This window comes from Salvelinus sp. IW2-2015, linkage group LG36 (assembly GCF_002910315.2).
Source record: "Salvelinus sp. IW2-2015 linkage group LG36, ASM291031v2, whole genome shotgun sequence".
Classification (NCBI taxonomy): domain Eukaryota; kingdom Metazoa; phylum Chordata; class Actinopteri; order Salmoniformes; family Salmonidae; genus Salvelinus; species Salvelinus sp. IW2-2015.
In genome coordinates, this window is record NC_036875.1 from 21,549,662 (window position 1) to 21,575,884 (window position 26,223).

The window sequence follows — 26,223 nt, forward strand, 5'->3', positions numbered from 1 at the left end:
CAGTCAGACACAAACAACAGTCATACACAGGCAACAGTCAGACACAGGCAATGAATGACACTCATTTAAAAAATGTGAGCAACATGGTAGGAAGTCAAGTCTCTTACCTATAGGACCTCCTGTGCCAGGCTCTCCCGGCCCCCCTTTCATGCCGTCAATACCATGGAAACCACCACCGCCCCTGTCTCCCAGATTCCCAATGTAGCCCTTCTGACCTGTAGGGAGAGACAGAGGGCATCAGGAACACTGCTACCATGTTAACACATCTCAGACAGCATCTTAGTAAAACTAGACTCCTTTTTCTTCATCTGTACTGTTAACAATATGGTGGAGGCCTACCACTACCAGGTGCACTGTATTTTCTCTCACCAGTCCAGTTCCTAATGCAAATGAAGGAAGCAAGCCTCAATGAGTGACTCACCTGGAACCCCTGGGAAACCATCCTCCCCCCTCAGTCCTGTGGATCCGGGCATGTCGATTATGGGACCCTCCTCACCTGGAGAAGAAAACAATGAGGCGTATTTCAGCCAGTGCCTTTCACTACTCAGTCTTCTATTTAAATGTTAAATAGTCCTGGGACTTTCGCTTCGAATCCAAGTGCTTAACTTCTTTGGGGTAGGGGGCAGTATTTTCACGTCCGGATGAAAAGCGTGCCCAGAGTAAACTGCCTGCTACTCAGGCCCAGATGCTAGGATATGCATATTATTAGTGGATTTGGATGGAAAACACTCTGAAGTTTCTAAAACTGTTGGAATGATGTCTGTGAGTATAAGAGAACTCATATGGCAGGCAMAAAATTAGACAAAATCCAACCAGGAAGTGGGAAATCTGAGGTTTTTAGTTTTTCAACTCTTTGCTTATCCAAGATACAGTGGAAATGGGGTCACGTTGCACTTCCTAAGGCTTCCACTAGATGTCAACAGTCTTTAGAACCTTGTTTKATGCTTCTACTGTGAAGTGGGGGCGAATGAGAGGGGATTGAGTAAGGTCTGCCATGAGCTGACCATGTGCTGACCATGCGYGTTTATGTGAGAGTTAGCTTGAGTTCCATTGCATTTCTGAAGACATAGGAATTCTCCGGTTGGAACATTATTGAAGATTTATGTTAAAAACATCCYAAAGATTGATTCTATACTTCGTGTGACATGTTTCTACGGACTGTAATATGACTTCGTCTGAACTTTTGCCTGGACCTGCCCCCGCGTCGTGAGTTTAGATTGTGTACTGAACGCGYGAACAACAAGGAGGAATTTATWCATAAATAATGAACATTATCGAACAAAACAAACATTTATTGTGGAACTGGGATTCCTGGGAGTGCATTCTGAATGAAGATCATCAAAGATAAGTGAATATTTATAATGCTATTTCTGACTTCTGTTGACTCCAACATGGCGGATATCTCTTTGGGTTGATTTGTCGTCTGAGCGCCGTACTCAAATTATTGCATGGTTTGCTTTTTCCGTAAAGTTTTTTTGAAATCTGACAGCGGTTACATTAAGGAGAAGTGGATCTAAAATTCCATGTATAACACTTGTATTTTCATCAACATTTATGATGACTATTTCTGTAAATTGATGTGGCTCTCTGCAAAATCACCGGATGTTTTGGAACTACTGAACATAACGCGCCAATGTAAACTCAGATTTTTGGATATAAATATGAACTTTACCGAACAAAACATACATGTATTGTGTACCATGAAGTCCTATGAGTGTCATCTGATGAAGATCAACAAAGGTTAGTGATTAATTTKATCTATATTTCTGCTTTTTGTGACTCCTCTCTTTGGCTGGAAAAATGGCTGTGTTTTTCTGTGACTTGGCTCTGACCTAACATAATCGTTTGGTTTGCTTTCGTCGTAAAGCCTTTTTGAAATCGGACACTGTGGCTGGATTTACAACAAGTGTATCTTTAAAATGGTGTAAAATACATGTATGTTTGAGGAAGTTTAATKATGGGATTTCTGTTGTTTTGAATTTGGCGCACTGCAGTTTCACTGGCTGTTGACGAGGTGAGACTCTACCGTCCCACATACCCTAGAGAGGTTAACAAAGACAAGTTTAAACTGAGTTGAAACAGCTGGAAAGTGAAGTTTGGATGACTACTGGCGTCTACGGCAGTGGAGGCTGCTGAGGGGAGGACGGCTCATAATAATGGTTGGAACGGAGCGAATGGAATGTCATCAGACACGTAGAAAGCATGTGTTTGATACCATTCCACTTATTTTCCGCTACAGTAATTACCACTAGCCGTCCTCCCCAATTAAGGTGCCACCAACCTCCTGTGGTCTACGGTACTGTACTTATCAATCTGTGAGATTTGGGACAGACAGGGGCGTCATACCTTTGACACCCTTCCCTCCTGGATCTCCTGAAGATCCGTAGGCACCGGGGGTACCTTTCTCCCCCTAAGAAACAAACACAAGAAACACCACATTAGATCGGACAGAGATGTGTCTAACCTGTTTGTAGAACATGTTTAGCATGAACAATAAAGGGGGCTGGCTGCAGCAGAGATACAATGGGAACCAGACTACATGGTCTCACCCTGTGACCAGACATCCCAGGAAAGCCGCTGATTCCATTTGATCCAGTCGGACCTGGCATTCCTTTTGGCCCTGGAAGTCCCTGCGCCCCTGGGTTGCCTGGGAAACCCTTCTCATCGCTGGGGTCTCCGGGAACGCCATGGTAGCCCTCCATACCCGGAACTCCGGGAAAACCTTTAGGACCTGTAGAAGAGAAGTGGGGAAGGTGAAGAAGGGATGAGAATGAGAGGAGTGAAATTAGAAGGAGAGAAGGATGAGAGTATGTGAATAAAGAAGAGCGGGAGGGTATGAAGCCTGAATCACCTCTGGGTCCAGTAAATCCGATTTGTCCTGGTGTTCCATCTTCTCCCTTGGTCCCCTTCATGTCAYTGATGATCTGACGAGGGATGTGGGGCTTCTCGCCTGGCAGGCCACTCAGACCACGTTCACCTAGGAGACAGCTGGTTTAAGTGTGAGTGTCCAACCAGATATAAGGATCTGATAAAGAGTAAGAGAAAGATAGGGAAAGAGAGTGGTAGAGCACAGAAAGACATCATTCTAATTGACAGTTCAGTCTCACCCTTTGAACCATAGTCGCCCATGATTCCTTTCTGTCCAAATCCGCCAGGAATGCCATCCTCTCCCTTCTGTCCAGAGAAGCCCTTCAGGCCCGACTCACCGGGCATACCTCCAAACCCTGACATGCCACGAGAACCTTTGATACCTGGAACAGGAAGTGACATCACAGGTCAGGAGGAACGTCCTTACAGCAGCATGTGGCTATTATATATTTCAGCATTACTCACTGCAAAACTCCAGTGTGACATTGTATCCTCATATCAACTCTTCATCGGGAAATGACATGGAATGTGATCAGAGTATGACCATACTGTATATGACCACGAACTCTATAATTAGAACATTGGACAGAACATGACTCCACTGAGTATAGTATGTGTATAGTAAGTAACCTTTGAACCCTGGCAGGCCAGAGTGTCCTGTAGGTCCTGGCTCTCCAGGGTCACCCAGGTGTCCGGTGTTTCCCTCAGCACCCAGACCTCCAAACTCCCCTGGTGTCCCCTTTAGTCCTATTGGCCCCGGGGCGCCAGGGTCCCCCTGATCACCCCTGCCTCCGCTCAAACCTGGAAGATACAAATACACAGTGTATTAGCTGTGAGTCAAAGAATTTCTTCCCTTTCAAAGCAAGTTAAAAAAGTTAAAAAAGAGAAGTTAGTCAGTTGTGTGTCTGACCTGGTTGTCCGAAGCTTCCTGTTGGTCCATGGACTCCAGCCTGTCCGGGTACACCTTTCCAGCCGTACTTCCCAGCAGCTCCCGGTCTTCCTTGCTCCCCCTGTAGACCTGAAGGACCCACGTCGCCCTTGAACCCAATCATCCCAGGCATGCCACCCATCCCTGAGAGAGACGGGCAGAGAGAGAAGCCATTACAATAGCTATACATTACCACTCTTGAAAAGGTGGAGACATTGTAGTTTATTGAATGTCAACTTCAGTACACTGGTACGTTATGGTAGTACCCACCTGGGTAGCCCTCGTTTCCAGGCTCTCCGCTAAAACCTTTAGGTCCCTGCTCTCCAGGAAGACCCACTTCTCCAGTTTGTCCGGTCGACGCTCCCCAGATCTCCCCGTGTGGTCCCTTTTCCCCGGACTCCCCGTCCCGACCCTGTTGGCCTGGCAGACCTTGATCTCCAGGTTTACCCTTGGTGCCGGGCTGACCCAAGTCTCCACGGGGGCCAGTGAAACCTGAGAGAGGACCAGACCATCAGAACTATCACCATCAGCTGGTAGGAGGTTAGAACCTGGACAAAGATGTAATAAGTATTAAAGCACTATAGTACTCTATAGTGTGTCCATTACAAGTGGGAGTAAACGTATCTGTGTAGAGGGAGCGGATGTTATGTGTCTGTAACTAGAGCAAAAAGACTACTATTACAGCTAAAGCAGCAACATGATTACCTGGCTGTCCAGGAGACCCTCCTATGCCTTGCTCTCCTATCTCTCCTTTGGCCCCGTCATCTCCAAGTGGACCTGTGAATCCATTTTGACCTGGGATGCCTGAAGCACAGACAAAAGGACATACAGGAAGTTAATCATAAATGTGGATCTTGACAGGAAAAGACCATGCAGGACATATGACACATTTTCTGTTTTGCATTCTAAAGCTCAAACTGAACTTAAAGGAAAAGTTACCTGGGAAACCCACTAACCCTTGGGGTCCTGGCATACCGGGTGGTCCGGGTACGGCATCACAATCGCCTGAGTAAAAATAACACACAATGGACATATTTAGATTGTATCAATAATTACTATGAGAACGGTCCTCCTTTTATAACTGCTGTTTCACTACTGTCTAATGAAGCTCTACTCCACATCTCATACTGTACATATCTGTGGAAACTTCTGTGCTTTTGCCTGCTTATTGCCTTGGTTCGACGATACTGTTTCCCAGTGTGGATTGTGGATCAGAGCATAGCGATAATAAAATAATTTATACATATTAGCCAACTAACCAAAGACAAGACTATGAAGGGAGAAACCAGTTACAGAAAAGTAGTGCACTTAACTCTTACTCTATACACAGTGAGCACGGTTACATGCACACAATAATACGATTATTGTGAATAGTCAGATTAATATAATAGTTTGATTTAAACATTTCATGCTTTGAAGAATGATTTCCCTAATAATCCTGTTTACATGGACACATCTGAAATCAGGCTACCTGATGGGACTTCAAATCAGACTACCTGATGGGACTTCAAATCAGGCTACCTGATGGGACTTCAAATCAGGCTACCTGATGGGACTTCAAATCAGGCTACGTGATGGGACTTCAAATCAGGCTACGTGATGGGACTTCAAATCAGGCTACCCGATGGGACTTTGATAAATGCAGAAAATCACCAATCAAAATAAACGTTCTACCACTGCGACCATGTTATTTTTGTGAAGCATATTTGATTCTGAGTTGRGACATATACAGTTTGTATGTGAAAACTATTTCTAAGATGAATACTTTTCTATCTGAACTCACTTCACTTGCGCAAAAGAAGGAAGCTCGCACTGCTTGTGCTAGCACATGCGCAGATCATATATACCGTTGTTACTCTGATTAAGGCGATTACATGTCCTAATAATTTGAACGATTGCCTAGAAAACCAGGTGTTTTTAATCGCCGTATCCTTACATCGATTATGACCTTACGCCCATTAAGTTAAGCCGAGTAAAGTGTTTACATGACTAATGCCATACTTGGCTTACTGCCGTAATCAGTTTAATATCGAATTATTTGTGTGCATGTAAACATACTCACTGACTGTAAACAAACCCAAGACAGAAAGGCTACGGAAGCAAAGCACCAGTAGAAAAGTAGAGAAAGGTTCATGTAATGAAAATGCTGTTACTCCAGCTACCTTTGTCATTCAGTCGTCCATCTCCTCTCGGACTACAGCCAGACACTCCTTTCAATGGCAATAAGAGCGATTGGAAAGAGAGAGGGAGAAAGAAAAAGAGAAACATTCAACATAAGGGTTAGAAAAGCTCAAGCATGATCTCATACAAGCACTTTTGGGGCTGGTTTGAGTGATGCAGACAGACTGCATCAGGGCTCATCTGGAGAGCGAGATGAGGAACGATGAAGCATCATTTCAATCATGGACACAAGCAGGGATGGGCAAAAATGACAAAATACAATTACAAAATACCATAAATATTAATGTATCAAAATAAACAATATAATACTTGCGTTTTTAAATGTATTTAATTAAAATACATGTATTTTGTATTTTCAAATGCAGAAATACATTTGCAAGTAGTCGGCCCGAACAGCAACAACATTATCAGTAACGGTTACAGAAACGTTTTACTTGCTATGACTGTGATATGTTGTTGTTTATCTAACTTGGAATGCACTGACTGTAAGTCACTCTGGATAAGAGTGTCTACTAAATAACCAAAATGTAAATGTATGTGTGAATATGAACATACCAAAATGAACTGCAAATCACACTGGGTATTATGATTGGCCTTGTTTCTGGGCAGAGCTCATTACAATAATACTAAGCATGCTTTGCAATTGTTCATTTTTACATATACGTTTATATTTAGTTAATTTAGCAGACGCTCTTATCACACCATAGTGCCATCAGAYTTCTGATACCAATGCAGGGTGAAAGGGGGGCCACAAAAGTGTATATATTTTTTTAAACCTTTATTTAACTAGGCAAGTCAGTTTAGAACAGATTCTTAATTACAATGACGGCCTACCCCGAACAACACTGGGCCAATTGTGCGCCGCCCTATGGGAGTACCAATCACGGCCGGATTTGAACAAGGGACTGTAGTGACGTTTATTGCACTGAGATGCAGTGCCTTAGACCACTGCACCACTCGGGAGCCCTAGTTCAGCCTAGTGTAATACAAATGACTCAAAATACTCAGAAGTAATTGAAATACATGAAACAGAAATACTGCCCATCTCTGGACACAAGGGTATAAGACATTCTTGTACAGTCCCATTCATGACATGGCCTTGGAGTCTACAACTATGGGGAAAGGGGATACCTAGTTACTTGCACGACTGAATGCAGTAAATCAGAGAGGTGCCGAGGGCTGCATTAATCGATGTCATCGGCACCCGGGGAGCACTTGTTTTTGGGGGTCAACTTGCTCAAGGGCAGAATGGAATATTTTTTTACAACTTGCCAGCTCGGGGATTCAAACCAGCGAACTTTCGGTTACTGGCCCAATGCCCTTAACCGCTAGGATACCTGCCGCCCCCTACTACAACTAGTCTTTCTGTTTTCCCCACAATTAACGGAGGAGGAGAGAGGGTAGATAAAGAAAAAAAGAATGAGAACGTTCAAGAGAGATAAAAACAGAAGTACTCAGAGTGATTGGGAAAGAGAGCGAGAGAAAGAGAGATAAAAACAGAAGTACTCAGAGTGATTGGGAAAGAGAGCGAGAGAAAGAGAGATAAAAACAGAAGTACTCAGAGTGATTGGGAAAGAGAGCGAGAGAAAGAGAGATAAAAGAGGGAGAGGGTAACACACCTGGATCTCCAGCTCGACCTTCGACACCAGCGTAACCCGGCTCCCCATCATCGCCTTGTAACCCTCTGACCCCTTTAGTGGCACCTAGAACTCGTCCCGGTTCTCCCATCTGTCCAAACAACCCAGGGAGACCCGACCGGCCAGGATAACCCTTTTCTCCAGTGAGTCCCTCAGGTGCGTCCCCCTAGAACAGAGAACACAGGACATATAGCTCAGAACATATCCCTCCCTGTAATGCTAAAGATCTACACAGCTGCATTGGCTTAAACAGCTAATATTATAGACACATTATCAGGTAGAAAGTGTTTGAGGTGCTTGAACAGCAGGTTATCCATGAGAAAGTAGGTGGTGGGAAAGACAAGAATGGATCTTTAGCGGGTATTATGTTGCACTAGTAGGCCACTTACTGAAAGACCACGGTTCCCAGGGAATCCATTGATCCCACTTGGCCCAGGGAAGCCCTGCAATCCTGGGTCACCAGTCGCACCCGGATCTCCTGGGTCCCCGGCATATCCTGTAGAGTTCACACACAAACGCACTCATTTACACATACACTTGCTTCATGGTGTCTCACACTCACCACTGTATAAAGGATATACAAGCGTGTGAAAAGAAAAAATAAGAAATGCTCCACCTTTCTCTTTGGCCCAAATGAACTCGCCCTTCCTGCCCTTTGGACCCGRTTGTCCTGTGGCACCAGGGAACCCCTATGGAGGAAAGAAATACGGGGACATATAGTAGGGGAATAGGAAGCCAGTGAGAGAGAATTGGAGAGGAAAAAAACTAAGAGAAAGAGAAATTAAGAGAAATGTTTAAGATGAATGTTGCCCTACTGAAAGAGATGTGTGATATTTGTTACGAGGTAGACGTTGTCAAGCTGAGGTGGTGTTAGTTGTTCTTACAGGCAGTCCGGTGACACCTTGGGGTCCTGGCTCGCCTGGCTCGCCCTGCTGACCAAACTCGCCACTCATTCCAGGGTCGCCTTGGCTACCAGCAGGGCCAGGCAGGCCCGGAGGAGAGTGGACAATGTTGCACTCACACAACCCATGATCACCTAAAACACATACACAACTCAGATCAGCTGTACTGTAAGACATAACATGTGAGCATACAGCGCACAAACGTACATCACGGATTACATGTCTGAATAAACACACTCTAACCTTTCAGTCCTTTTCTCCCTGCAGAGCCTGGCCGCCCTCTCGACCCAGCAAATCCCTTGTAGAAGTCCGCCCCTGCAGATATTTTGACACATACACATATTAAGAAACACATTTACAACTCACAACATTCCTTTAATATCATTCCATCATACTAAACAACCTTTTAATAAAATATCAATATGAATCTCTTTCATGTCCACACTCACATGATCCTGGTGGTCCGGGTGGGCCCCTCAACCCAGAAATGCCGTCGATACCTGGGGGTCCGGGGCTGAGAGCAGGGATACCTGGCTCTCCAGGTGGGCCCGTCTCTCCCTTTACCCCCGTTTCCCCGAACGGACCCCACAGGTACTCCACTGTTGGAGCATGAGGTATAAGGGAGATAAAACAGTGCACAACTTGTTAACAATACAATTATAATAATTGTTATTATACCATATTAATAAGTACAATATATCTACATTGCCACATCACTGTAACTAGTGTAAAAACCTTCTAACACTACTGGCCACTGACTAGATAAGTAAGGGTTTGGTACTGACCTTGTAATTGACTATCACTCTTCCTAGCAGGAGGTCCAGCCCGGCCTGGCAGACCTTTCTCCCCCTGCAAACCCATCTCTCCCTGGGGTCCCAGCTGTCCAGGGGGGCCAACTACATCCCCACCCCAACATGGACATCAATCAGTATCAATATACCGATCAGTATTATAACAATAAAACAGTAAGCAATATATTATAACAACTCTACAAGCTAGTCTTTAATGTTCAACATCATATTCAATGAAAGGCTGACTACCTGGAGAAAGACGATACTATATATTGATAGTTGATAGATAGTTGATRCTGATAGAAAAGTGATTGATGAGTTGATTGGCTAATCATACCTCTGTYAGGTCCTCCTGAGGGACCTTCATAATAGATCAACTCCCCAGGTTCTCCGATGGCACCCTAAAAATAATCCCCTTCTGTTAAAACCTACTACATGTATATARCTTGCGTGTTCGGATTTGAAGGAAAGTTTAGAATGGACCACTGTCCAATCAAAGATCTGATAGTATCACAGTGTTTTGATGTGAGTATCAACTGTAGGATCACCTTTTGGCCATCTCTGCCCCTAAATCCTGGTTCTCCAAGGTCCCCCTAAAGGGAAAGACGGAGGCAGAGAGTTTATGAGAAAGGTGTCCAGCACCATCAAGAGCACTAAAGATACAACTGCAACATCTCTACTAGCCCACAAAGACCAACACATACTACTGACTGCAATAATATGGATATCTTGGCATTGTTGTGCCACACAAACATACCCTTAGTCCTTGCTCTCYATCCCGACCAGGGACACCCTGAAAGAACACACAMGGATATTCAACAGGTCAGTATCTCAAAAGCAACAAAGAGAAGGGTTCAATAAGGTATAATAATGTATGTGTAATTTGTACAGTATAATGTTTGTGTAATACTAACCCTTTGCCCAGGCATCCCCATAATCCCAGTCTCTCCTTTGTTGTCAGCCTGATAAGTAACAGATACAATCACATTTTATTTGTCACATGCTTCATAAACAACAGCTGTAGACTAACAGTGAAATGCTTACTTACGGGCCCTTCCCAACAATGCAGAGAGACAGAAAATAGAGAAATAATAGAAAAGTAATAACATGTAATAATAAAAGTAATAGTAAATAAACAATGAGTAATGATAACTATATACACGAGGTACCAGCACCGTGTCTATGTGCAGRGGTACGAGGTTATTGAGGTAGATATGTACATATAACTAGGAATAAAGGGACAACAGGATAGATAATAAACACTAGCAGCAGTGTATGTGATGAGACAAAAAAGTYTGTGCAAAAAGGGTCAATGCAGATAGTCCGGGGAGCTGTTTGGTTAACTATGTAACTAACTATTTAGCAGTCTTATGACTTGGGAGTAGAAGCTTTTCAGGGTCCGGTTGGTTCCAGACTTGATGCATCGGTACCGCTTGACGTGCGGTAGCAAAGAGAACAGTCTATGACTAGGGTGGCTGGAGTCCTTGACAATTTTTAGGGCCTTCCTCTGACAACGCCTGGTATAGACGTCCTGGATGGCAGGGATTTTGGCCCCAGTGATGTACTGGGCCCTACACACTACCCTCTGTAGGGTCTGGCAGTCGGATGCCAAGCAGTTGCCATACCAAGCATTGATGCAGCCAGTCAAGATGGAACATGGTATTATAGAGACCACAGGAGAAGAGAGGTCACTTACCTCAACTCCAGTTTCACCTTTCAACCCTTTGTCACCCTTTCTGCCCTGGAGGAGACAAAGCAGAACATTGTTAGAGTGATTCAGTTCACACACAATCAAAATATTTATTGTTATTTTTGAACATATTAAAGTGTGGAGSTGTACTGACGTAGGGTCCGGTAAGTGGGCTGGTATGCTGATGGGTGGAGTTCCCTGGGGGACCTTGCTGTCCAGCCTCACCCTGTGGTGAGAGAGGGAAGTGCAGTGAGAATCATGCAGCAGAGATGAGGACAGCATTGACAATCATAATTTTTTTGAAGTCAAACACATTAAGTGCTGGGCAGTAAAAAACAATTTGAAACATACAATTGTCCCTGCAGTCACATACCGCTTCTCCTTTGACCCCCTTCAACACTTTGGTCATGGTGCCCTGAGCAGAAAACACACCAGGTTAAAACACATCCTTATTATTGTATTTTAATCTCATACACTAGCCATGTATCTTCTATGAGAGATGAAACATAGTACAAATTAGTTGATGTGAGGACCTTACCTTTGGTCCAGGAAGGCCAGGAAACCCTAATGGGCCCTGAGTCAGGAAACAAACCAGAATAATGATTGGGTATCTATCTAGTACACAGAAGGGTGTATATGGTACAACAACACATTCATATGCACGCCCACGCACACACACACACACCACTAACCTGTGGTCCTGGGAGTCCTCTGTAGCCCGACCGACCTGGGTAACCCTGAGGACCCTGAAAGAGAGAAGGGAGGATGGAGAAAGATAGAATGTCAGAGTGCAATGTAATTTTTTATATGGAGTAGCTATATATATATAGTATAATGATGCTGGCTATCTTGTACCATAACTTTAGAGTGACAGGGAAAGGCGGCGGCGCCATACTTACAACAAATCCAGGATATCCGGGCTGTCCTGAATCTCCCTGTAGAAAAGACACACAGAGAGAAGAAGTTGTTTCTGTGTAGAGTACAAGAGTACATCATATTTGTGTTCTGTACAATTCAAAATAGCCTGTACATTGATAATACTGTTGTACTGATAGCAGGTCTATCCCACAGTTCTCTAGCCCTCTTCTCTTACCCTGAACCGCTCCATGAACACACTAAGCTCCAGAGTGTCTCCCTTCTGTCGCTGTTCTGCTGCCCTGACCCTGGGGGGGGAAAGAGAGGAGAGAGAGAGAGAGAGAGAGAGAGAGAGAGAGAGAGAGAGAGAGAGAGAGAGAAGGAGAGAGAGAGAGAGAGAGAGAGAGAGAAGAGAGAGAGAGAGAGAGAGAGAGAGAGAGAGAGAGAAGAGAGAGAGAGAGAGAGAGAGAGAGAGAGAGAGAGAGAGAGAGAGAGAGAGAGAGAGAGAGAGAGAGAGAGAGAGAGAGAGAGAGAGAGAGAGAGAGAGAGAAGAGAGAGAGAGAGAGAGAGAGAGAGAGAGAGAGAGAGAGAGAGAGAGAGAGAGAGAGAGAGAGGAGAGGAGAGAGAGGAGAGCGAGAAAAAGAGGAGAGGAGGAGAGAGCGAGGTGGGGGTAAAATAATGAAAAGATCAAATGAAGGAGAGGGAGTTATTCAACATCTCAGACTACAAGGTGGAATCCTTGATTCTATCTCTACAAACGTCTCTGGTGACCTGTCATTCAGGGCTCGGCCCCACCTGTTTTGAACTACACCATTTTTAGCGGAGCTCAGTTTTAGCCTAGCTCAGTGCTTTYTGTGGTGGTGCGGCAGCCAGCGGAAAATACGGAGCGTAGGGGTTGGTAATGTTCTCTAGTTGCGCCGTGATTGGCTCAGTGTTCTGTCACTCATGGGGACACTACGTCACAGCCAAATCTAAGGGAGGAGCTTGAAAATTAAAGCCCCTTGGGTGCTGGCATAGAGTTACAGAGTTACAGAAGTGCCCATCCAAGAAGGGTCAAGGTCATTGGCCACAGATAAAATGACGTAAAATCCCATTATATCTACAGTAGCTTTGATTGGCAAGCTAGCAGTCATCATCATGAATCAAGTCGACAATCTACTGGCAAATGCTTTTTAATCCTTGTCATGTGAAGAGAAATAATGACGAGAAATGTTAGTTAAAACGTATTGGTGCTCATCAGCCATAAACATTGCACAACAAATTGGAATTCGCAAATGTTTTGAATGGTCATCCAACTCGGAATTGCAAGTCGGGAACTCGGGCCTCTTTCTACAGCTTCGACCTGAAGATCCCTGACGTCATCATGTTTTAATCTTGTTTTTTTCTGAGTTCCCAGTTGTCTTGAAAGCACCATARATCCAGAGAATGACAGACTTTGATGACAAAGTTTGATGACAAAATGTGACTATGAAGGACCGCCACGCCACCTTCCTGTTCAAGTGAGCACAGCACAACAAGGTGAGTCCAAAAATGTTTGCATAAACATTGCTGCTGCATAAATTATATAATATACCAGGGAGATACCAGGGAGATATGTATACTGTAGCTAAGAAAGTAATACTAAGTGTATGTTGTGTAGTAAGATGTTAGTAGCCCATGTGCCTCACCCTAATAATTTGGTCCCTTTTCACTCTTAATTTCACCTACTSTTCTGACTTGGTGGTGCACATGTAGCCTATAGCCTGTTTTAGAGAAATGTAATAATCAAATATTGTAAGAGCTTTCATTGTCTGCTTATAAGCCTCCTTTATTTATCCTACGGTTCTGATTTGGTGTACAGGGAGAATACTGTAAGAACACCCCATGTTCTGAATTCTGTCGCTGTATATTAAAAAAATKATGAACAAATAGTTATATTGACTATGTCCGTCCTAGCTCGCTAAATCAAAATGACGGATTGCGTCTTATCCGCTCGTCGTCCCCTTATGCCATAGCTTGTACGTCTCAATTGTCAGTAGAAACCACATTTGTTTCAGCAAGTCAGSCATATCAGCTATGTTTTTTTAAATGCAGTAAATGAGGCTGAATRAACTGTCAGACAAGGCTCTGCTGATAGCCAGGTGTAGCAGTTGTAAAGTGTTGGGACTGCTGTTGGGACAKCTTTATGTAGGACCTAACAGTCTGTGGGCACAGTTTGTCACCGTTATAGTGCAATTAATGTATTGTTTAGTGTTGTGTTGTGTAGTGGCTTTGCTGGCATGCATGTAAAAAATATATATATATTGTTTGCCCACCAAGATTTACATACTAAAATCGCAACTGCTGGTGACATCACTGGGTTCATACGTACATTATACCCGGGCTGGCCATCGTAGCCTGGTTTCCCTGCCAACCCTGAATCTCCATGTGTTCCGTTGCACCCGTCTGCTCCAKGTTTCCCACGAGTCCCCGCCTGTCCTGGATGGCCCTGGAGATGATATGGAGGAGTTAATGACAGACCTTTACAACATCATTGCATGTTGTATTTAGACTACTTACAGTATTAACAAGACAACAATAGATTATTTATTGGAATGGGTGTGTCTGTTATTTATTTGTTCGGAGAAAAAAATCCCAATATAATCCCATTTACAGGAATACCGTCCGATCCAGAAAACCCTGGAACACCAGTCATCCCCTGCGGAGAAATGAAAAACACTTATACAAGTCCATACAAACACTTGATGAGTAGACACACTACTAAGCCAGAGTCTGAGATCTCTAATGAAGAATTCTCCAGTCAGTGTTCCTCACCACAGAACCCTTGGGGCCGATGAAGCCTCCTCTGCCCCGGTCGCCCTTCTCTCCTTGGACTCCTTGGACTCCTGAGTCCCCTAGGCCCCCTGGAGGCCCATGGGGTCCCTGCGGGCCAAGAGGACCAGGTTGGCCCTGAGGAGGAGAGAGACATGTTAATCAACAGAAGAAAAGAGACATGAAACACATCAAGGGATGGAGACTGATAAATATTAGTGCTGAGCGATTAGTGCTTTTTGAGGTCGGTTCAGTTTCGGTTCGTTATTAAATAATTATTTTCGGTTTCAATATAAAAAATTCAAACATGAAATGCACTATGCATTATGTGGGTTGAATGCTGTAACAACACTGAATAAAACAATTAATAAAAGTCCCATGATGGTAGTGACTGTCCATTAATGCTTATCACTTATTAACCATCATTTATTTACATTCATTTAATAAAATATTTGTTTTAGTTGATGACTTCATTACTTAATTCAAAGTCATCATCTCATCTCTATAGCGCTGCTGCTTATGCTGTCTGACAAAATCACTATTTTAGTAGTTCTTCATAGTTAAATACGGCATACTCTTATGATTGCTGAATACCAACTATGAATCACTTAGATCATGTCGATCACGGGTTCTATCTTCTCTCCTCGCACAACCCGCTTCTCACCGCTTTCCTTCCATTGAAAATGAATGAAAAGCGGTGTTTCACTGAGCGGTGCCGCCCCTAGCGTACATGGGCCGTCTCCATGTCTGCGCCACACAAATTGGGCACGTTTAAGCGGGCGTGCGATGGATTATGGTCATTGTAGTTAATTACCACGTTTTCTGCACTAAACTATATAGAATATTGGCCTGTTGGAAACTACAACTTCCTACTACATTTCACAGTTCAGGCTTGATCTGATGTCTCTTTACAGAAACTGCACATTGAGCTCACAGAAAAAAACCTGAACCAAATAGAATTCAAATAATTGAACTGACGTCAGTGAATTAAATGTTTAAAAAAAATAAAAAATAATAATAATAAATGTACAGATAGCTAGGGGCACACTCCAACACTCTGACATAATTTACAAATGAAGTGTGTATGTTTAGTGAGATGTTCTCTTTATGTGTGTGAATTGGACAATTTTCCTGTCCTGCTAAGCTTTGAAAATGTAACGAGTACTTTTGGGTGTCAGGGAAAATGTATGGAGTAAAAARTACATTATATTCTTTAGGAATGTAGTAATGTAAAATGTGTCAAAGGATACCCAAAATAACTACTCAAGTAGTACTTTAAAGTATTTTTACTTAAGTATTTTACATCACTGGCACTTTAGATATACCGTTGTAAAAAGAACATGGAAAGGCCATTCACCACCCTTATAGGCCGGTAACAGGGCTTTAGTGTTTAATAGAGGTGAAAGCACCACAACAATGTCAAATTATATAAAACAACTACAGCAGCTAAACATGTTGCAGTGGAGGTGAGACTCCACCCAGTGGTGGTTTATGGTTTTATTACAACAACCTACATGGAGAAACAGTTTTTCCACTCTGGGGGAACAGTAAAGAAGCAGAGAGATGGATTCCAGGCAAGGGCCAGGGTGAGGGATATTAAATTCAATTGATAGATGATAACACCAAAGATGGTGGATAAATGAAGATGTCTTACTCAGGCCGGTTACCAATGAAAAATATAGTCACAATTCCGGTCTACTTAAGGGGTGGCTCTCCCATAGACACCAATGCAATAGCAGCTGGATCTGGTCTACTTGGTTCATTGACTGTATATGAACCAGAAAAGATGAAGGAGTGGCATGTCTCACTTCCTCTTCCGTCTCTGCTAACAGCCCCCTCCAAATCAAAACCAAACATGGATTTCATGTTGTGTTCTCACTGTGTTTCACACCTGTTTGTCCTAACTAGTCAGTTGCTGTACGGGCACCAGAGACGGAAGAGGAAGTGAAACACCCCACCCGCTGTTTTTTTCCTGGTTCAATGCTGCCACAGACAGGAAGCAGACAAGAAGTAGAATGGAGTGTGTGCATGTAAACATGGACATCCATGTTTGGTTTTGATTTGGGGGGTGGGGTGGTAGCATCTAACAATTGGATTGAATTATTTCCTGGGCACCGGTCAGTGATGTAAGGGACAACCTATCAAGAAGAACTATCAACCGACTACGGATAAACACTGAGTGTACAAAACATTAAGGATGCCTGTTCTTTCCGTGACATAGATCATATACTGACCAGGTAAATCCGGTGAAAGCTATGATCCCTTATTGATGTCACTTGTTAAATCAGTGCAGACGAAGGGAAGGAGACAGATTAAAGAAGGATTTTTAGACCTTGAGACAATTGAGACATGGATTGGGTATGTGAATGGATGGCCCTGCATGGCCAGCCATGCATTCAGAGAGTGAATGGGCAAAACATTTAAGTGCTTTTGAATGGGGAATGGTAGTAGGTGACAGGTGCACCGGTTTGTGTCAAGAACTGCAACGCTCATGGGTTTTTCACGCTCAACAGTTCCCCGTGTGTATCAAGAATGGGTCACCACCCAAAGGACATCCAGGCAACTTGACACAACTGTGGGAAGCATTTTTAGTCGACATGGGCCAGCATCCCTGTGGAACGCTTTCGACACCTTGTAGAGGCCATGCCCCAACGAATTAAGGCTGTTCTGAGGGGGAGGGGGGGGGTTGCAACTCGATAATGTACAGTGTACATTGAGACGTAGAACACATGCTGCTACACAGTTACAGATTTGGTTGTGAGTTATCTCGAACGCATTCACTATGGAATGCAATTAGACCTTGTCCTATTAATAAAGAGGTCTATGTTTGGGCTAGCATAACTTCAGAGTGAACTGGAAACACCCAAAACCTTGGTTAAGACTTTGTAGTATCAATTTATGGCCACAAGGGTGAGACGTGTATCTTCTTGAGTTTGTAAAGTTATGCATACTGAAAAACTGCTCTCTTCTGCCATCCAGTGTTTATGTGAGAGACGATTTTACTGTGAAAGAAAACTCAAGTGTGTTCTACTCCTAGGAGCTATGCTATTTGAGAGTGACTATGTGAATGATGCATACCGTACTTTATATCTGGTAACTCTGCCTGGGAGCACGCCAAACTCTGCATATATGAGTATCTGTTCTGATCTGTGATAACCACTCAGACAAGTGCTTTCATGCAATGTACCTCTGATACAGAAACCTATATATCTCACACACACACTTCTTTCTCTTTCACTCACACACACACACACACACACACACAACACACCACACCACACAACACACACAACACACACACACACAACACACACACAACACACAACACACACACACACACACACACACTTCCTTTAATCTCTCCTCATATACACAGAGCACACAGTCAGATAAGAGGCTGACTTGGGGCAGGATGTTTGTCTGTGACGGTGTTCTGTGATGCAGGATGTTCTGTCTGATGCAGGATGTTCTGTCTGATGCACTTTGTTCTGTCTGATGCACTGTGTTCTGTCTGATGCAGGATGTTCTGTTGATGCACTTTTTTCTGTCTGATGCACGTGTTTGTCTGATGCAGGATGTTTCTGTCTGATGCAGGGTGTTCTGTCTGATGCAGGTGTTCCTGTCTGATGCAGGATGTTCTGTCTGATGCAGGGTGTTCTGTCTGATGCAGGGTGTTCTGTCTGATGCAGGATGTTCTGTCTGATGCACTTTGTTCTGTCTGATGGCAGGGTGTTCTGTCTGATGCACTTTGTTCTGTCGATGCACTGTGTTCTGTCTGATGCAGGATGTTGCTGTCTGCTGGATGCAGGGTGTTCTGTCTGATGCAGGGTGTTCTTGTCTGATGCGCTATGGGAATGTTCTGTTCTGATGCACTTTGTTTGTCTGATGCAGGATGTTCTGTCTGATGCAAGGGTGTTCTGTCTGATTGGCAGGGTGTTCTGTCTGATGCAGGATGTTCTGTCTGATGCCTGTGTTTCTGTCTGATGCAGGATGTTTCTGTCTGATGCAGGGTGTTCTGTCTGATGCAGGGTGTTCTGTCTGATGCAGGATGTTCTGTCTGATGCAGGGTGTTCTGTCTGATGCAGGTGTTCTGTTGATGCAGGTGTTCTGTCTGATGCAGTTTCTGTTGATTGCTGTTCTGTCTGATGCAGGATGTTCTGTCTGATGTGGGTGTTTTGTCTGATGTAGGCGTGTTCTGTCTGATGCAGGGTGTTCTGTTTGATGCACTTTGTTCGCTGTCTGATGCAGGGTGTTCTGTCTGATGCACTGGTGTTCTGTCTGATGCAGGGTGTTCTGTCTGATGCAGGGTGTTCTGTCTGATGCACTGTGTTCTGTCTGATGCAGGGTTTCTGTCTGATGCAGGGTGTTCTGTCTGATGCACTGTGTCTGCCTGATGCACTGTGTTCTGTCTGATGGAGGGTGTTCTGTCTGATGCAGGGTGTTCTGTCTGATGCACTCTGTTCTGTCTGATGCAGGGTGTTTCTGTCTGATGCAGGGTGTTCTGTCTGATGCAGTGTGTTCTGTCTGATGGCAGTGTGTTCTGTCTGATGCAGGGTGGTTCTGTCTGATGCAGGGTGTTCTGTCTGATGCAGTGTGTTCTGTCTGATGCAGTGTGTTCTGTCTGATGCACTGTTGTTTCTGTCTGATGCAGGGTGTTCTGTCTGATGCAGGATGTTCTGTCTGATGCAGGGTGTTCTGTCTGATGCAGGGTGTTCTGTCTGCTGCAGGGTGTTCTGTCTGATGCAGGTGTTCTGTCTGATGCAGGATGTTCTGTTCTGATGACTTTGTTCTGTCTGATGCAGGGTGTTCTGTCTGATGCACTTTGTTCTGTCTGATGCACTGTGTTTCTGTCTGATGCAGATGTTTGTCTGATGCAGGTGTTCTGTCTGATGCAGGGTGTTCTGTCTGATGCAGGGTGTTCTGTCTGATGCACTGTGTTCTGTCTGATGCAGGATGTTTGTCTGATGTAGGGTGTTTTGTCTGATGTGGGTGTTCTGTCTGATGCAGGGTGTTTGTTTGATGCACTTTGTTCTGTCTGATGCAGGGTGTTCTGTCTGATGCACTGTGTTCTGTCTGATGCAGGGTGTTTGTCTGATGCAGGGTGTTCTGTCTGATGCATCTGGTGTTCTGTCTGATGCAGGGTGTTCTGTCTGATGCAGGTGTTCTGTCTGATGCACTGTGTTCTGCCTGATGCAGGGTGTTCTGTCTGATGCAGGGTTCTGTCTGATGCAGGGTTTCTGTCTGATGCACTGTGTTCTGTCTGATGCAGGAAGTTTCTGTTTCTGTCTGATGCAGGGTGTTCTGTCTGATGCAGTGTGTTTCTGTTGATGCAGTGTGTTCTGTCTGAATGCAGGGTGTTCTGTCTGACGCAGTGTGTTCTGTCTGATGCAGGGTGTTCTGTCTGATGCACTGTTGTTCTGCTGATGCAGGGATGTTCTGTCTGATGCAGGGTGTTCTGTCTGATGCAGTGTGTTCTGTCTGATGCACTGTGTTCTGCCTGATGCAGATGTTCTGTCTGATGCAGGGTGTTTATGTCTGATGCAGGGTGTTCTGTCTGATGCGGTTTCTGTCTGATGCATGTGTTCTGTCTGATGCAGGTGTCTGTTGATGCATGTTTTGTCTGATGCAGGTGTTCTGTCTGATACGGGGTTCTGTCTGATGCAGGGTGTTCTGTCTGATGCAGGTGTTTCTGTTGATGCAGGGTGTTCTGTCTGATGCAGGGTGTTCTGTTGATGCAGTGTGTTCTGTCTGATGCGTGGTTCGTCTGATGCAGGGTGTTTCTGTCTGATGCAGGTGTTCTGTCTGATGCAGGGTGTTCTGTCTGACATGCAGGAGTTCTGTCTGATGTAGTGTGTTCTGTCTGATGCACTGTGTTCTGTCTGATGCAGGTGTTCTGTCTGATGCAGGGTGTTCTGTCTGATGCAGGGTGTTCTGTCTGATGCAGGGTGTTCTGGCTGATGCAGGGTGTTCTGGCTGATGCAGGGTGTTCTGGCTGATGCAGGGTGTTCTGGCTGATGCAGGTGTTTCTGGTGATGACGGTTTTAAAAATAACAACAATAAAGTGTTCACAATGATACGCCATGTCAGAGTTAAAAAAGGGAATCAGAGCGTTATTCGACCAGCGTGTTTTGGTTGTTGCTGTTTGAAACTACACAAAGTCTAATCTACCAACTAATATAAATGGTCTGATAAAGGTGCTCTGTGTGCAGAAAAAGATAAAACAGTGATAGAGATGGTAAAAGGAGTGGAAGAAGGTAGTGAAGGTAGTAGTTATGTCCCTGTTTCTTTATCCCGCTCCACCCCATCGCTGTCCTCCCTCTCTCTCTCCATGTGCTGTAATCATTTTCTCTTTTAATATAAAACAATAGGACTCTAGTGATAGTCATGGCATACATGAAGAGAACACACACACACACACACACACACACACACACACACACACACACACACACACACACACACGTGTTCCACACGAGAGGGGTCAATTGATCTGATTCTGGGGATGCATGCTTCCCAGCCAAAACAGTTAGTGCATACAGTGCATTTGGAAAGTATTCAGACCCTTTGACTTTTTCCACATTTTGTTACGTTACAGCCTTATTCTAAAATGTATGAAATAGTTTTTCCCCCTCATCTATCTACACACAATACCTCATAATGACAAAGCAAAAACATTTTTTATTTTTGCACAAAAAAAAGAAAACAGAACTATCACATTTACATAAGTATTCAGACCCTTTACTCAGTACTTTGTTGAAGAACCTTTAGCAGCGATTACAGCCTCAAGTCTTCTTGGGTATGATGCTACAAGCTTGGCACACCTGTATTTGGGGAGTTTCTCCCATTCTTCTCTGCAGATCCTCTTCAAGCTCTGTCAGGTTGGATTTGGACAATCGCTGCACAGCAAATTYCAGGTCTCTCCAGAGATGTTTGATCACGTTCAAGTCCGCGATCTGGCTGGGTCACTCAAGGACAATCAGAGACTTGTCGCAAAGCCACTCCTGCGTTGCCTTGGCTGTGGCTTAGGGTCGTTGTCCTGTTGGAAGGTGAACCTTCCCCCCAGTCTGAGGTCCTGAGCGCTCTGGAAAAGGCTTTCATCAAGGATTTCTCTGTACTTTGCTCTGGTCATCTTTCCCTCGATCCTGACTAGTCTCCCAGTCCCTGCTGAAAAACACAGCATGATGCTGCAACCACCATGCTTCACTGTAGGGATGGTGCCAGGTTTCCTCCAGATGTGACACTTCAGGCCAAAGAGTTCAATCTTAGTTTCATCAGACCAGATATTATTGTTTCTCATGGATTGAGAGTCCTTTAGGTGCCTTTTGGCAAACTCCAAGCGGGCTGTCATGTGCCTTTTACTGAGGAGTGGCTTCCGCCTGGCCACTCTACCATAAAGGCCTGATTGGTGGAGTGCTGCAGAGATGGTTGTCCTTCTGTAAGGTTCTCCCATMTCCACAGAGGAACTCTGGAGCTCTGTCAGAGTGACCATTGGGTTCTTGGTCACCTCCCTGACCAAGGCCCTTCTCCCCCGATTGCTCAGTTTGGCCGGGCGGCCAGCTCTAGGAAGTCTTGGTGGTTCCAAACTTCTTCCATTGGCGCGAGAGTAGAGAGCGCGGCAATGCCGTCACTCTGACAGAGCTCCAGAGTTCCTCTGTGGAGATGGGAGAACCTTACAGAAGGACAACCATCTCTGCAGCACTCCACCAATCAGGCCTTTATGGTAGAGTGGCCAGGCGGAAGCCACTCCTCAGTAAAAGGCACATGACAGCCCGCTTGGAGTTTGCCAAAAGGCACCTAAAGGACTCTCAATCCATGAGAAACAATAATATCTGGTCTGATGAAACTAAGATTGAACTCTTTGGCGAAGTGTCACATCTGGAGGAAACCTGGCACCATCCCTACAGTGAAGCATGGTGGTTGCAGCATCATGCTGTGTTTTTCAGCAGGGACTGGGAGACTAGTCAGGATCGAGGAAAGATGACCAGAGCAAAGTACAGAGAAATCCTTGATGAAAGCCTTTCCAGAGCGCTCAGGACCTCAGACTGGGGGGAAGGTTCACCTTCCAACAGGACAACGACCCTAAGCCACAGCCAAGGCAACGCAGGAGTGGCTTTGCGACAAGTCTCTGATTGTCCTTGAGTGACCCAGCCAGATCGCGGACTTGAACGTGATCAAACATCTCTGGAGAGACCTGGAATTTGCTGTGCAGCGATTGTCCAAACCAACCTGACAGAGCTTGAAGAGGATCTGCAGAGAGAATGGGAGAAACTCCCCAAATACAGGTGTGCCAAGCTTGTAGCATCATACCCAAGAAGACTTGAGGCTGTAATCGCTGCTAAAGGTTCTTCAACAAAGTACTGAGTAAAGGGTCTGAATACTTATGAAATGTGATAGTTCTGTTTTCTTTTTTTTGTGCAAAAATAAAAAATGTTTTTGCTTTGTCATTATGAGGTATTGTGTGTAGATAGATGAGGGGGAAAAACTATTTCATACATTTTAGAATAAGGCTGTAACGTAACAAAATGTGGAAAAAGTCAAAGGGTCTGAATACTTTCCAAATGCACTGTATGCACTAACTGTTTTGGCTGGGAAGCATGCACCCCAGAATCAGATCAATTGACCCCTCTCGTGTGGAACACGTGTGTGTGTGTGTGTGTGTGTGTGTGTGTGTGTGTGTGTGTGTGTGTGTGTGTGTGTGTGTGTGTGTGTGTGTGTGTGTGTGTGTGTGTGGTGTGTGGTGTGTGTGTGTGTGTGTGTGTGTGTGTGTGTGTGTGTTCTCTTCATGTATGCCATGACTATCACTAGAGTCCTATTGTTTTTTATTATTAAAAGAGAAAATATTACAGCACATGGAGAGAGAGAGGGAGAGACAGCGATGGTGGAGCGGGATAAAGAAACAGGGACATAACTACTACCTTCACTACCTTCTTCCACTCCTTTTACCATCTCTATCACTGTTTTATCTTTTTCTGCACACAGAGCACCTTTATCAGACCATTATATTTAGTTGGTAGATTAGACTTTGTGTAGTTTCAAACAGCCAACAACCAAAACACGCTGGTCTGAATAACGCTCTGATTCCCTTTTTTAACTCTGACATGGCGTATCATTGTGAACACTTTATTGTTGTTATTTTTTAAACCGCATAGCGAACACCTGCACAGCCAGAACACCCTGCATCCAGCCAGAACACCCTGCATCAGCCAGAACACCCTGCATCAGCCAGAACACCCTGCATCAGACAGAAACACCCGTGCATCAGACAGAACACCCTGCATCAGACAGAACACCCGCATCAGACAGAACACAGTGCATCAGAACCAGACACACACTACATCAGACAGAACATCCTGCATCAGACAGAACACCCTGCATCAGGACAGAACACCCTGCATCAGACAGAACACCCTGCATCAGACAGAACACCCTGCATCGACAGAACACACTGCATCAGACAGAACACCCTGCATCAGACAGAAACACCCTGCATCAGACAGAACACCCTGCATCAGACAGAAACACCCTGCATCAGACAGAACACCCTGCATCAGACAGAAACACCCTGCATCAGACAGAACACCTGCATCAGCAAACACAGTGCACAGACAGAACAGCCTGCATCAGACAGAACATGCATCAACAGAACACCTGCATCAGACAGAACAGTGCATCAGACAGAACACCCTGCATCAGACAGAACATCCTGCATCAGACAGAACACAGTGCATCAGGCCAGAACCACAGTGCATCAGACAGAACACCCTGCATCAGACAGAACACCCTGCATCAGACAAACACAGTGCATCAGACAGAACACCCTGCATCAGACAGAACACCCTGCATCAGACAGAACACAGTGCATCAGAGCAGAACACAGTGCATCAGACAGAACACCCTGCATCAGACAGAACACACTGCGTCAGACAGAACACCCTGCATCAGACAGAACACCCTGCATCAGACAGAACATCCTGCATCAGACAGAACAAAGTGCATCAGACAGAACATCCTGCCATCAGACAAACACCCTGCATCAGACAGAACACCCTGCATCAGACAGAACACCCTGCATCAGACAGAACATCCTGCATCAGACAGACACAGTGCATGCAGACAGAACAAAGTGCATCAGACAGAACACCCTGCATCAGACAGAACAAAGTGCATCAGACAGAACATCCTGCATCAGACAAGAACACCCTGCATCAGACAGAACACCCTGACATCAGACAGAACATCCTGCATCAGACAGAAAACACCTCATCAGACAGAACACCCTGCATCAGACAGAACATCCTGCCATCAGACAGAACACAGTGCATCAGACAGAACAAAAGTGCATCAGACAGAACATCCTGCATCAGACAGAACACAGTGCATCAGACAGAACAAGGCATCAGCAGAACATCCGCATCAGACAGAACATCCTGCATCAGACAGACACCCTGCATCAGACAGAACATCCTGCCCCCAAGTCAGCCTCTTATCTGACTGTGTGCTCGTGTATATGATGGAGAGATTAAAGGAAGTGTGTGTTTGTGTGGTGGTGTGTGTGTGTGTGTGTGTGTGTGTGTGGTGTGTGTGTGTGTGTGTGTGTGGGGTGTGTGGTGTGTGTGTGTGTGTGTGTGTGTGTTGTGTGTGTGTGTGTGTGTGTGTGTGAGTGAAAGAGAAAGAAGTGTGTGTGGAGATATATAGGTTTCTGTATCAGAGGTACATTGCATGAAAGCACTTGTCTGAGTGGTTATCACAGATCAGAACAGATACCATATATGCAGAGTTTGGCGTGCTCCCAGGCAGAGTTACCAATATAAAGTACGGTATGCATCATTCACATTAGTCACTCTCAAATAGCATAGCTCCTAGGAGTAGAACACACTTGAGTTTTCTTTCACAGTAAAATCGTCTCTCACATATAACACTGGATGGCAGAAGAGAGCAAGTTTTTCAGTATGCATAACTTTACAAACTCAAGAAGATACACGTCTCACCCTTGTGGCCATAAATTGATACTACAAGGCTTAACCAAGGTTTTGGGTGTTTCCAGTTCACTCTGAAGTTATGCTAGCCCAAACATAGACCTCTTTATTAATAGGACAAAGGTCTAATGCATTCCACTAGTGAATCGCGTGTCGAGATAACTCACAACCAAATCTGTAACTGTGTAGCAGCATGTGTTCTACGTCTCAATGTACCACTGTACATTATCGAGTTGCAACCCCCGCCCTCCCCCTCAGAACAGCCTTAATCGTTGGGGCATGGCCTCTACAAGGTGTCGAAAGCGTTCCACAGGGATGCTGGCCCATGGTCGACTAAAACTTGCTTCCCAACAGTTGTGTCCAAGTTGCCTGGATGTCCTTTGGGTGGTGACCCATTCTTGATACACACGGGGAACGCGTGAGCGTGAAAAACCCATGAGCGTGTGCAGTTCTTGACACAAACCGGTGCACCTGTCACCTACTACCATTCCCCATCAAAGCACTTTAATGTTTGCCCATTCACTCTCTGAATGCATGGCTGGCCATGCAGGGCCATCCATTCACATACCCAATCCATGTCTCAATTGTCTCAAGGTCTAAAAATC

At 44.8% G+C, this 26,223-nt stretch overlaps 1 protein-coding gene across 1 annotated transcript in view; it reads right to left on the reverse strand.

The window, feature by feature from the left end:
• LOC111959484 (collagen alpha-2(IV) chain) overlaps window positions 1–26,223 on the reverse strand; it is a 114,402-nt gene that overhangs the window by 8,212 nt on the left and 79,967 nt on the right. The window contains exons 5-38 of the mRNA XM_023981085.2: window positions 14,646–14,780; window positions 14,485–14,529; window positions 14,199–14,319; window positions 13,953–13,958; window positions 12,091–12,149; window positions 11,897–11,932; window positions 11,690–11,743; window positions 11,536–11,571; window positions 11,371–11,412; window positions 11,152–11,223; window positions 11,004–11,048; window positions 10,222–10,269; window positions 10,065–10,100; window positions 9,856–9,900; window positions 9,645–9,708; window positions 9,302–9,412; window positions 8,966–9,115; window positions 8,760–8,831; window positions 8,499–8,650; window positions 8,231–8,303; window positions 8,004–8,110; window positions 7,597–7,780; window positions 5,959–6,006; window positions 4,736–4,801; window positions 4,502–4,600; window positions 4,067–4,288; window positions 3,779–3,940; window positions 3,499–3,669; window positions 3,108–3,251; window positions 2,852–2,977; window positions 2,550–2,731; window positions 2,347–2,410; window positions 422–496; window positions 108–215 (exon numbers count right to left, since the gene is read on the reverse strand). Coding sequence (XP_023836853.2) covers window positions 108–215; window positions 422–496; window positions 2,347–2,410; window positions 2,550–2,731; window positions 2,852–2,977; window positions 3,108–3,251; window positions 3,499–3,669; window positions 3,779–3,940; window positions 4,067–4,288; window positions 4,502–4,600; window positions 4,736–4,801; window positions 5,959–6,006; window positions 7,597–7,780; window positions 8,004–8,110; window positions 8,231–8,303; window positions 8,499–8,650; window positions 8,760–8,831; window positions 8,966–9,115; window positions 9,302–9,412; window positions 9,645–9,708; window positions 9,856–9,900; window positions 10,065–10,100; window positions 10,222–10,269; window positions 11,004–11,048; window positions 11,152–11,223; window positions 11,371–11,412; window positions 11,536–11,571; window positions 11,690–11,743; window positions 11,897–11,932; window positions 12,091–12,149; window positions 13,953–13,958; window positions 14,199–14,319; window positions 14,485–14,529; window positions 14,646–14,780 — 3,160 coding nt within the window. The remainder of the gene's footprint in view (window positions 1–107; window positions 216–421; window positions 497–2,346; window positions 2,411–2,549; window positions 2,732–2,851; window positions 2,978–3,107; window positions 3,252–3,498; window positions 3,670–3,778; window positions 3,941–4,066; window positions 4,289–4,501; window positions 4,601–4,735; window positions 4,802–5,958; window positions 6,007–7,596; window positions 7,781–8,003; window positions 8,111–8,230; window positions 8,304–8,498; window positions 8,651–8,759; window positions 8,832–8,965; window positions 9,116–9,301; window positions 9,413–9,644; window positions 9,709–9,855; window positions 9,901–10,064; window positions 10,101–10,221; window positions 10,270–11,003; window positions 11,049–11,151; window positions 11,224–11,370; window positions 11,413–11,535; window positions 11,572–11,689; window positions 11,744–11,896; window positions 11,933–12,090; window positions 12,150–13,952; window positions 13,959–14,198; window positions 14,320–14,484; window positions 14,530–14,645; window positions 14,781–26,223) is intronic.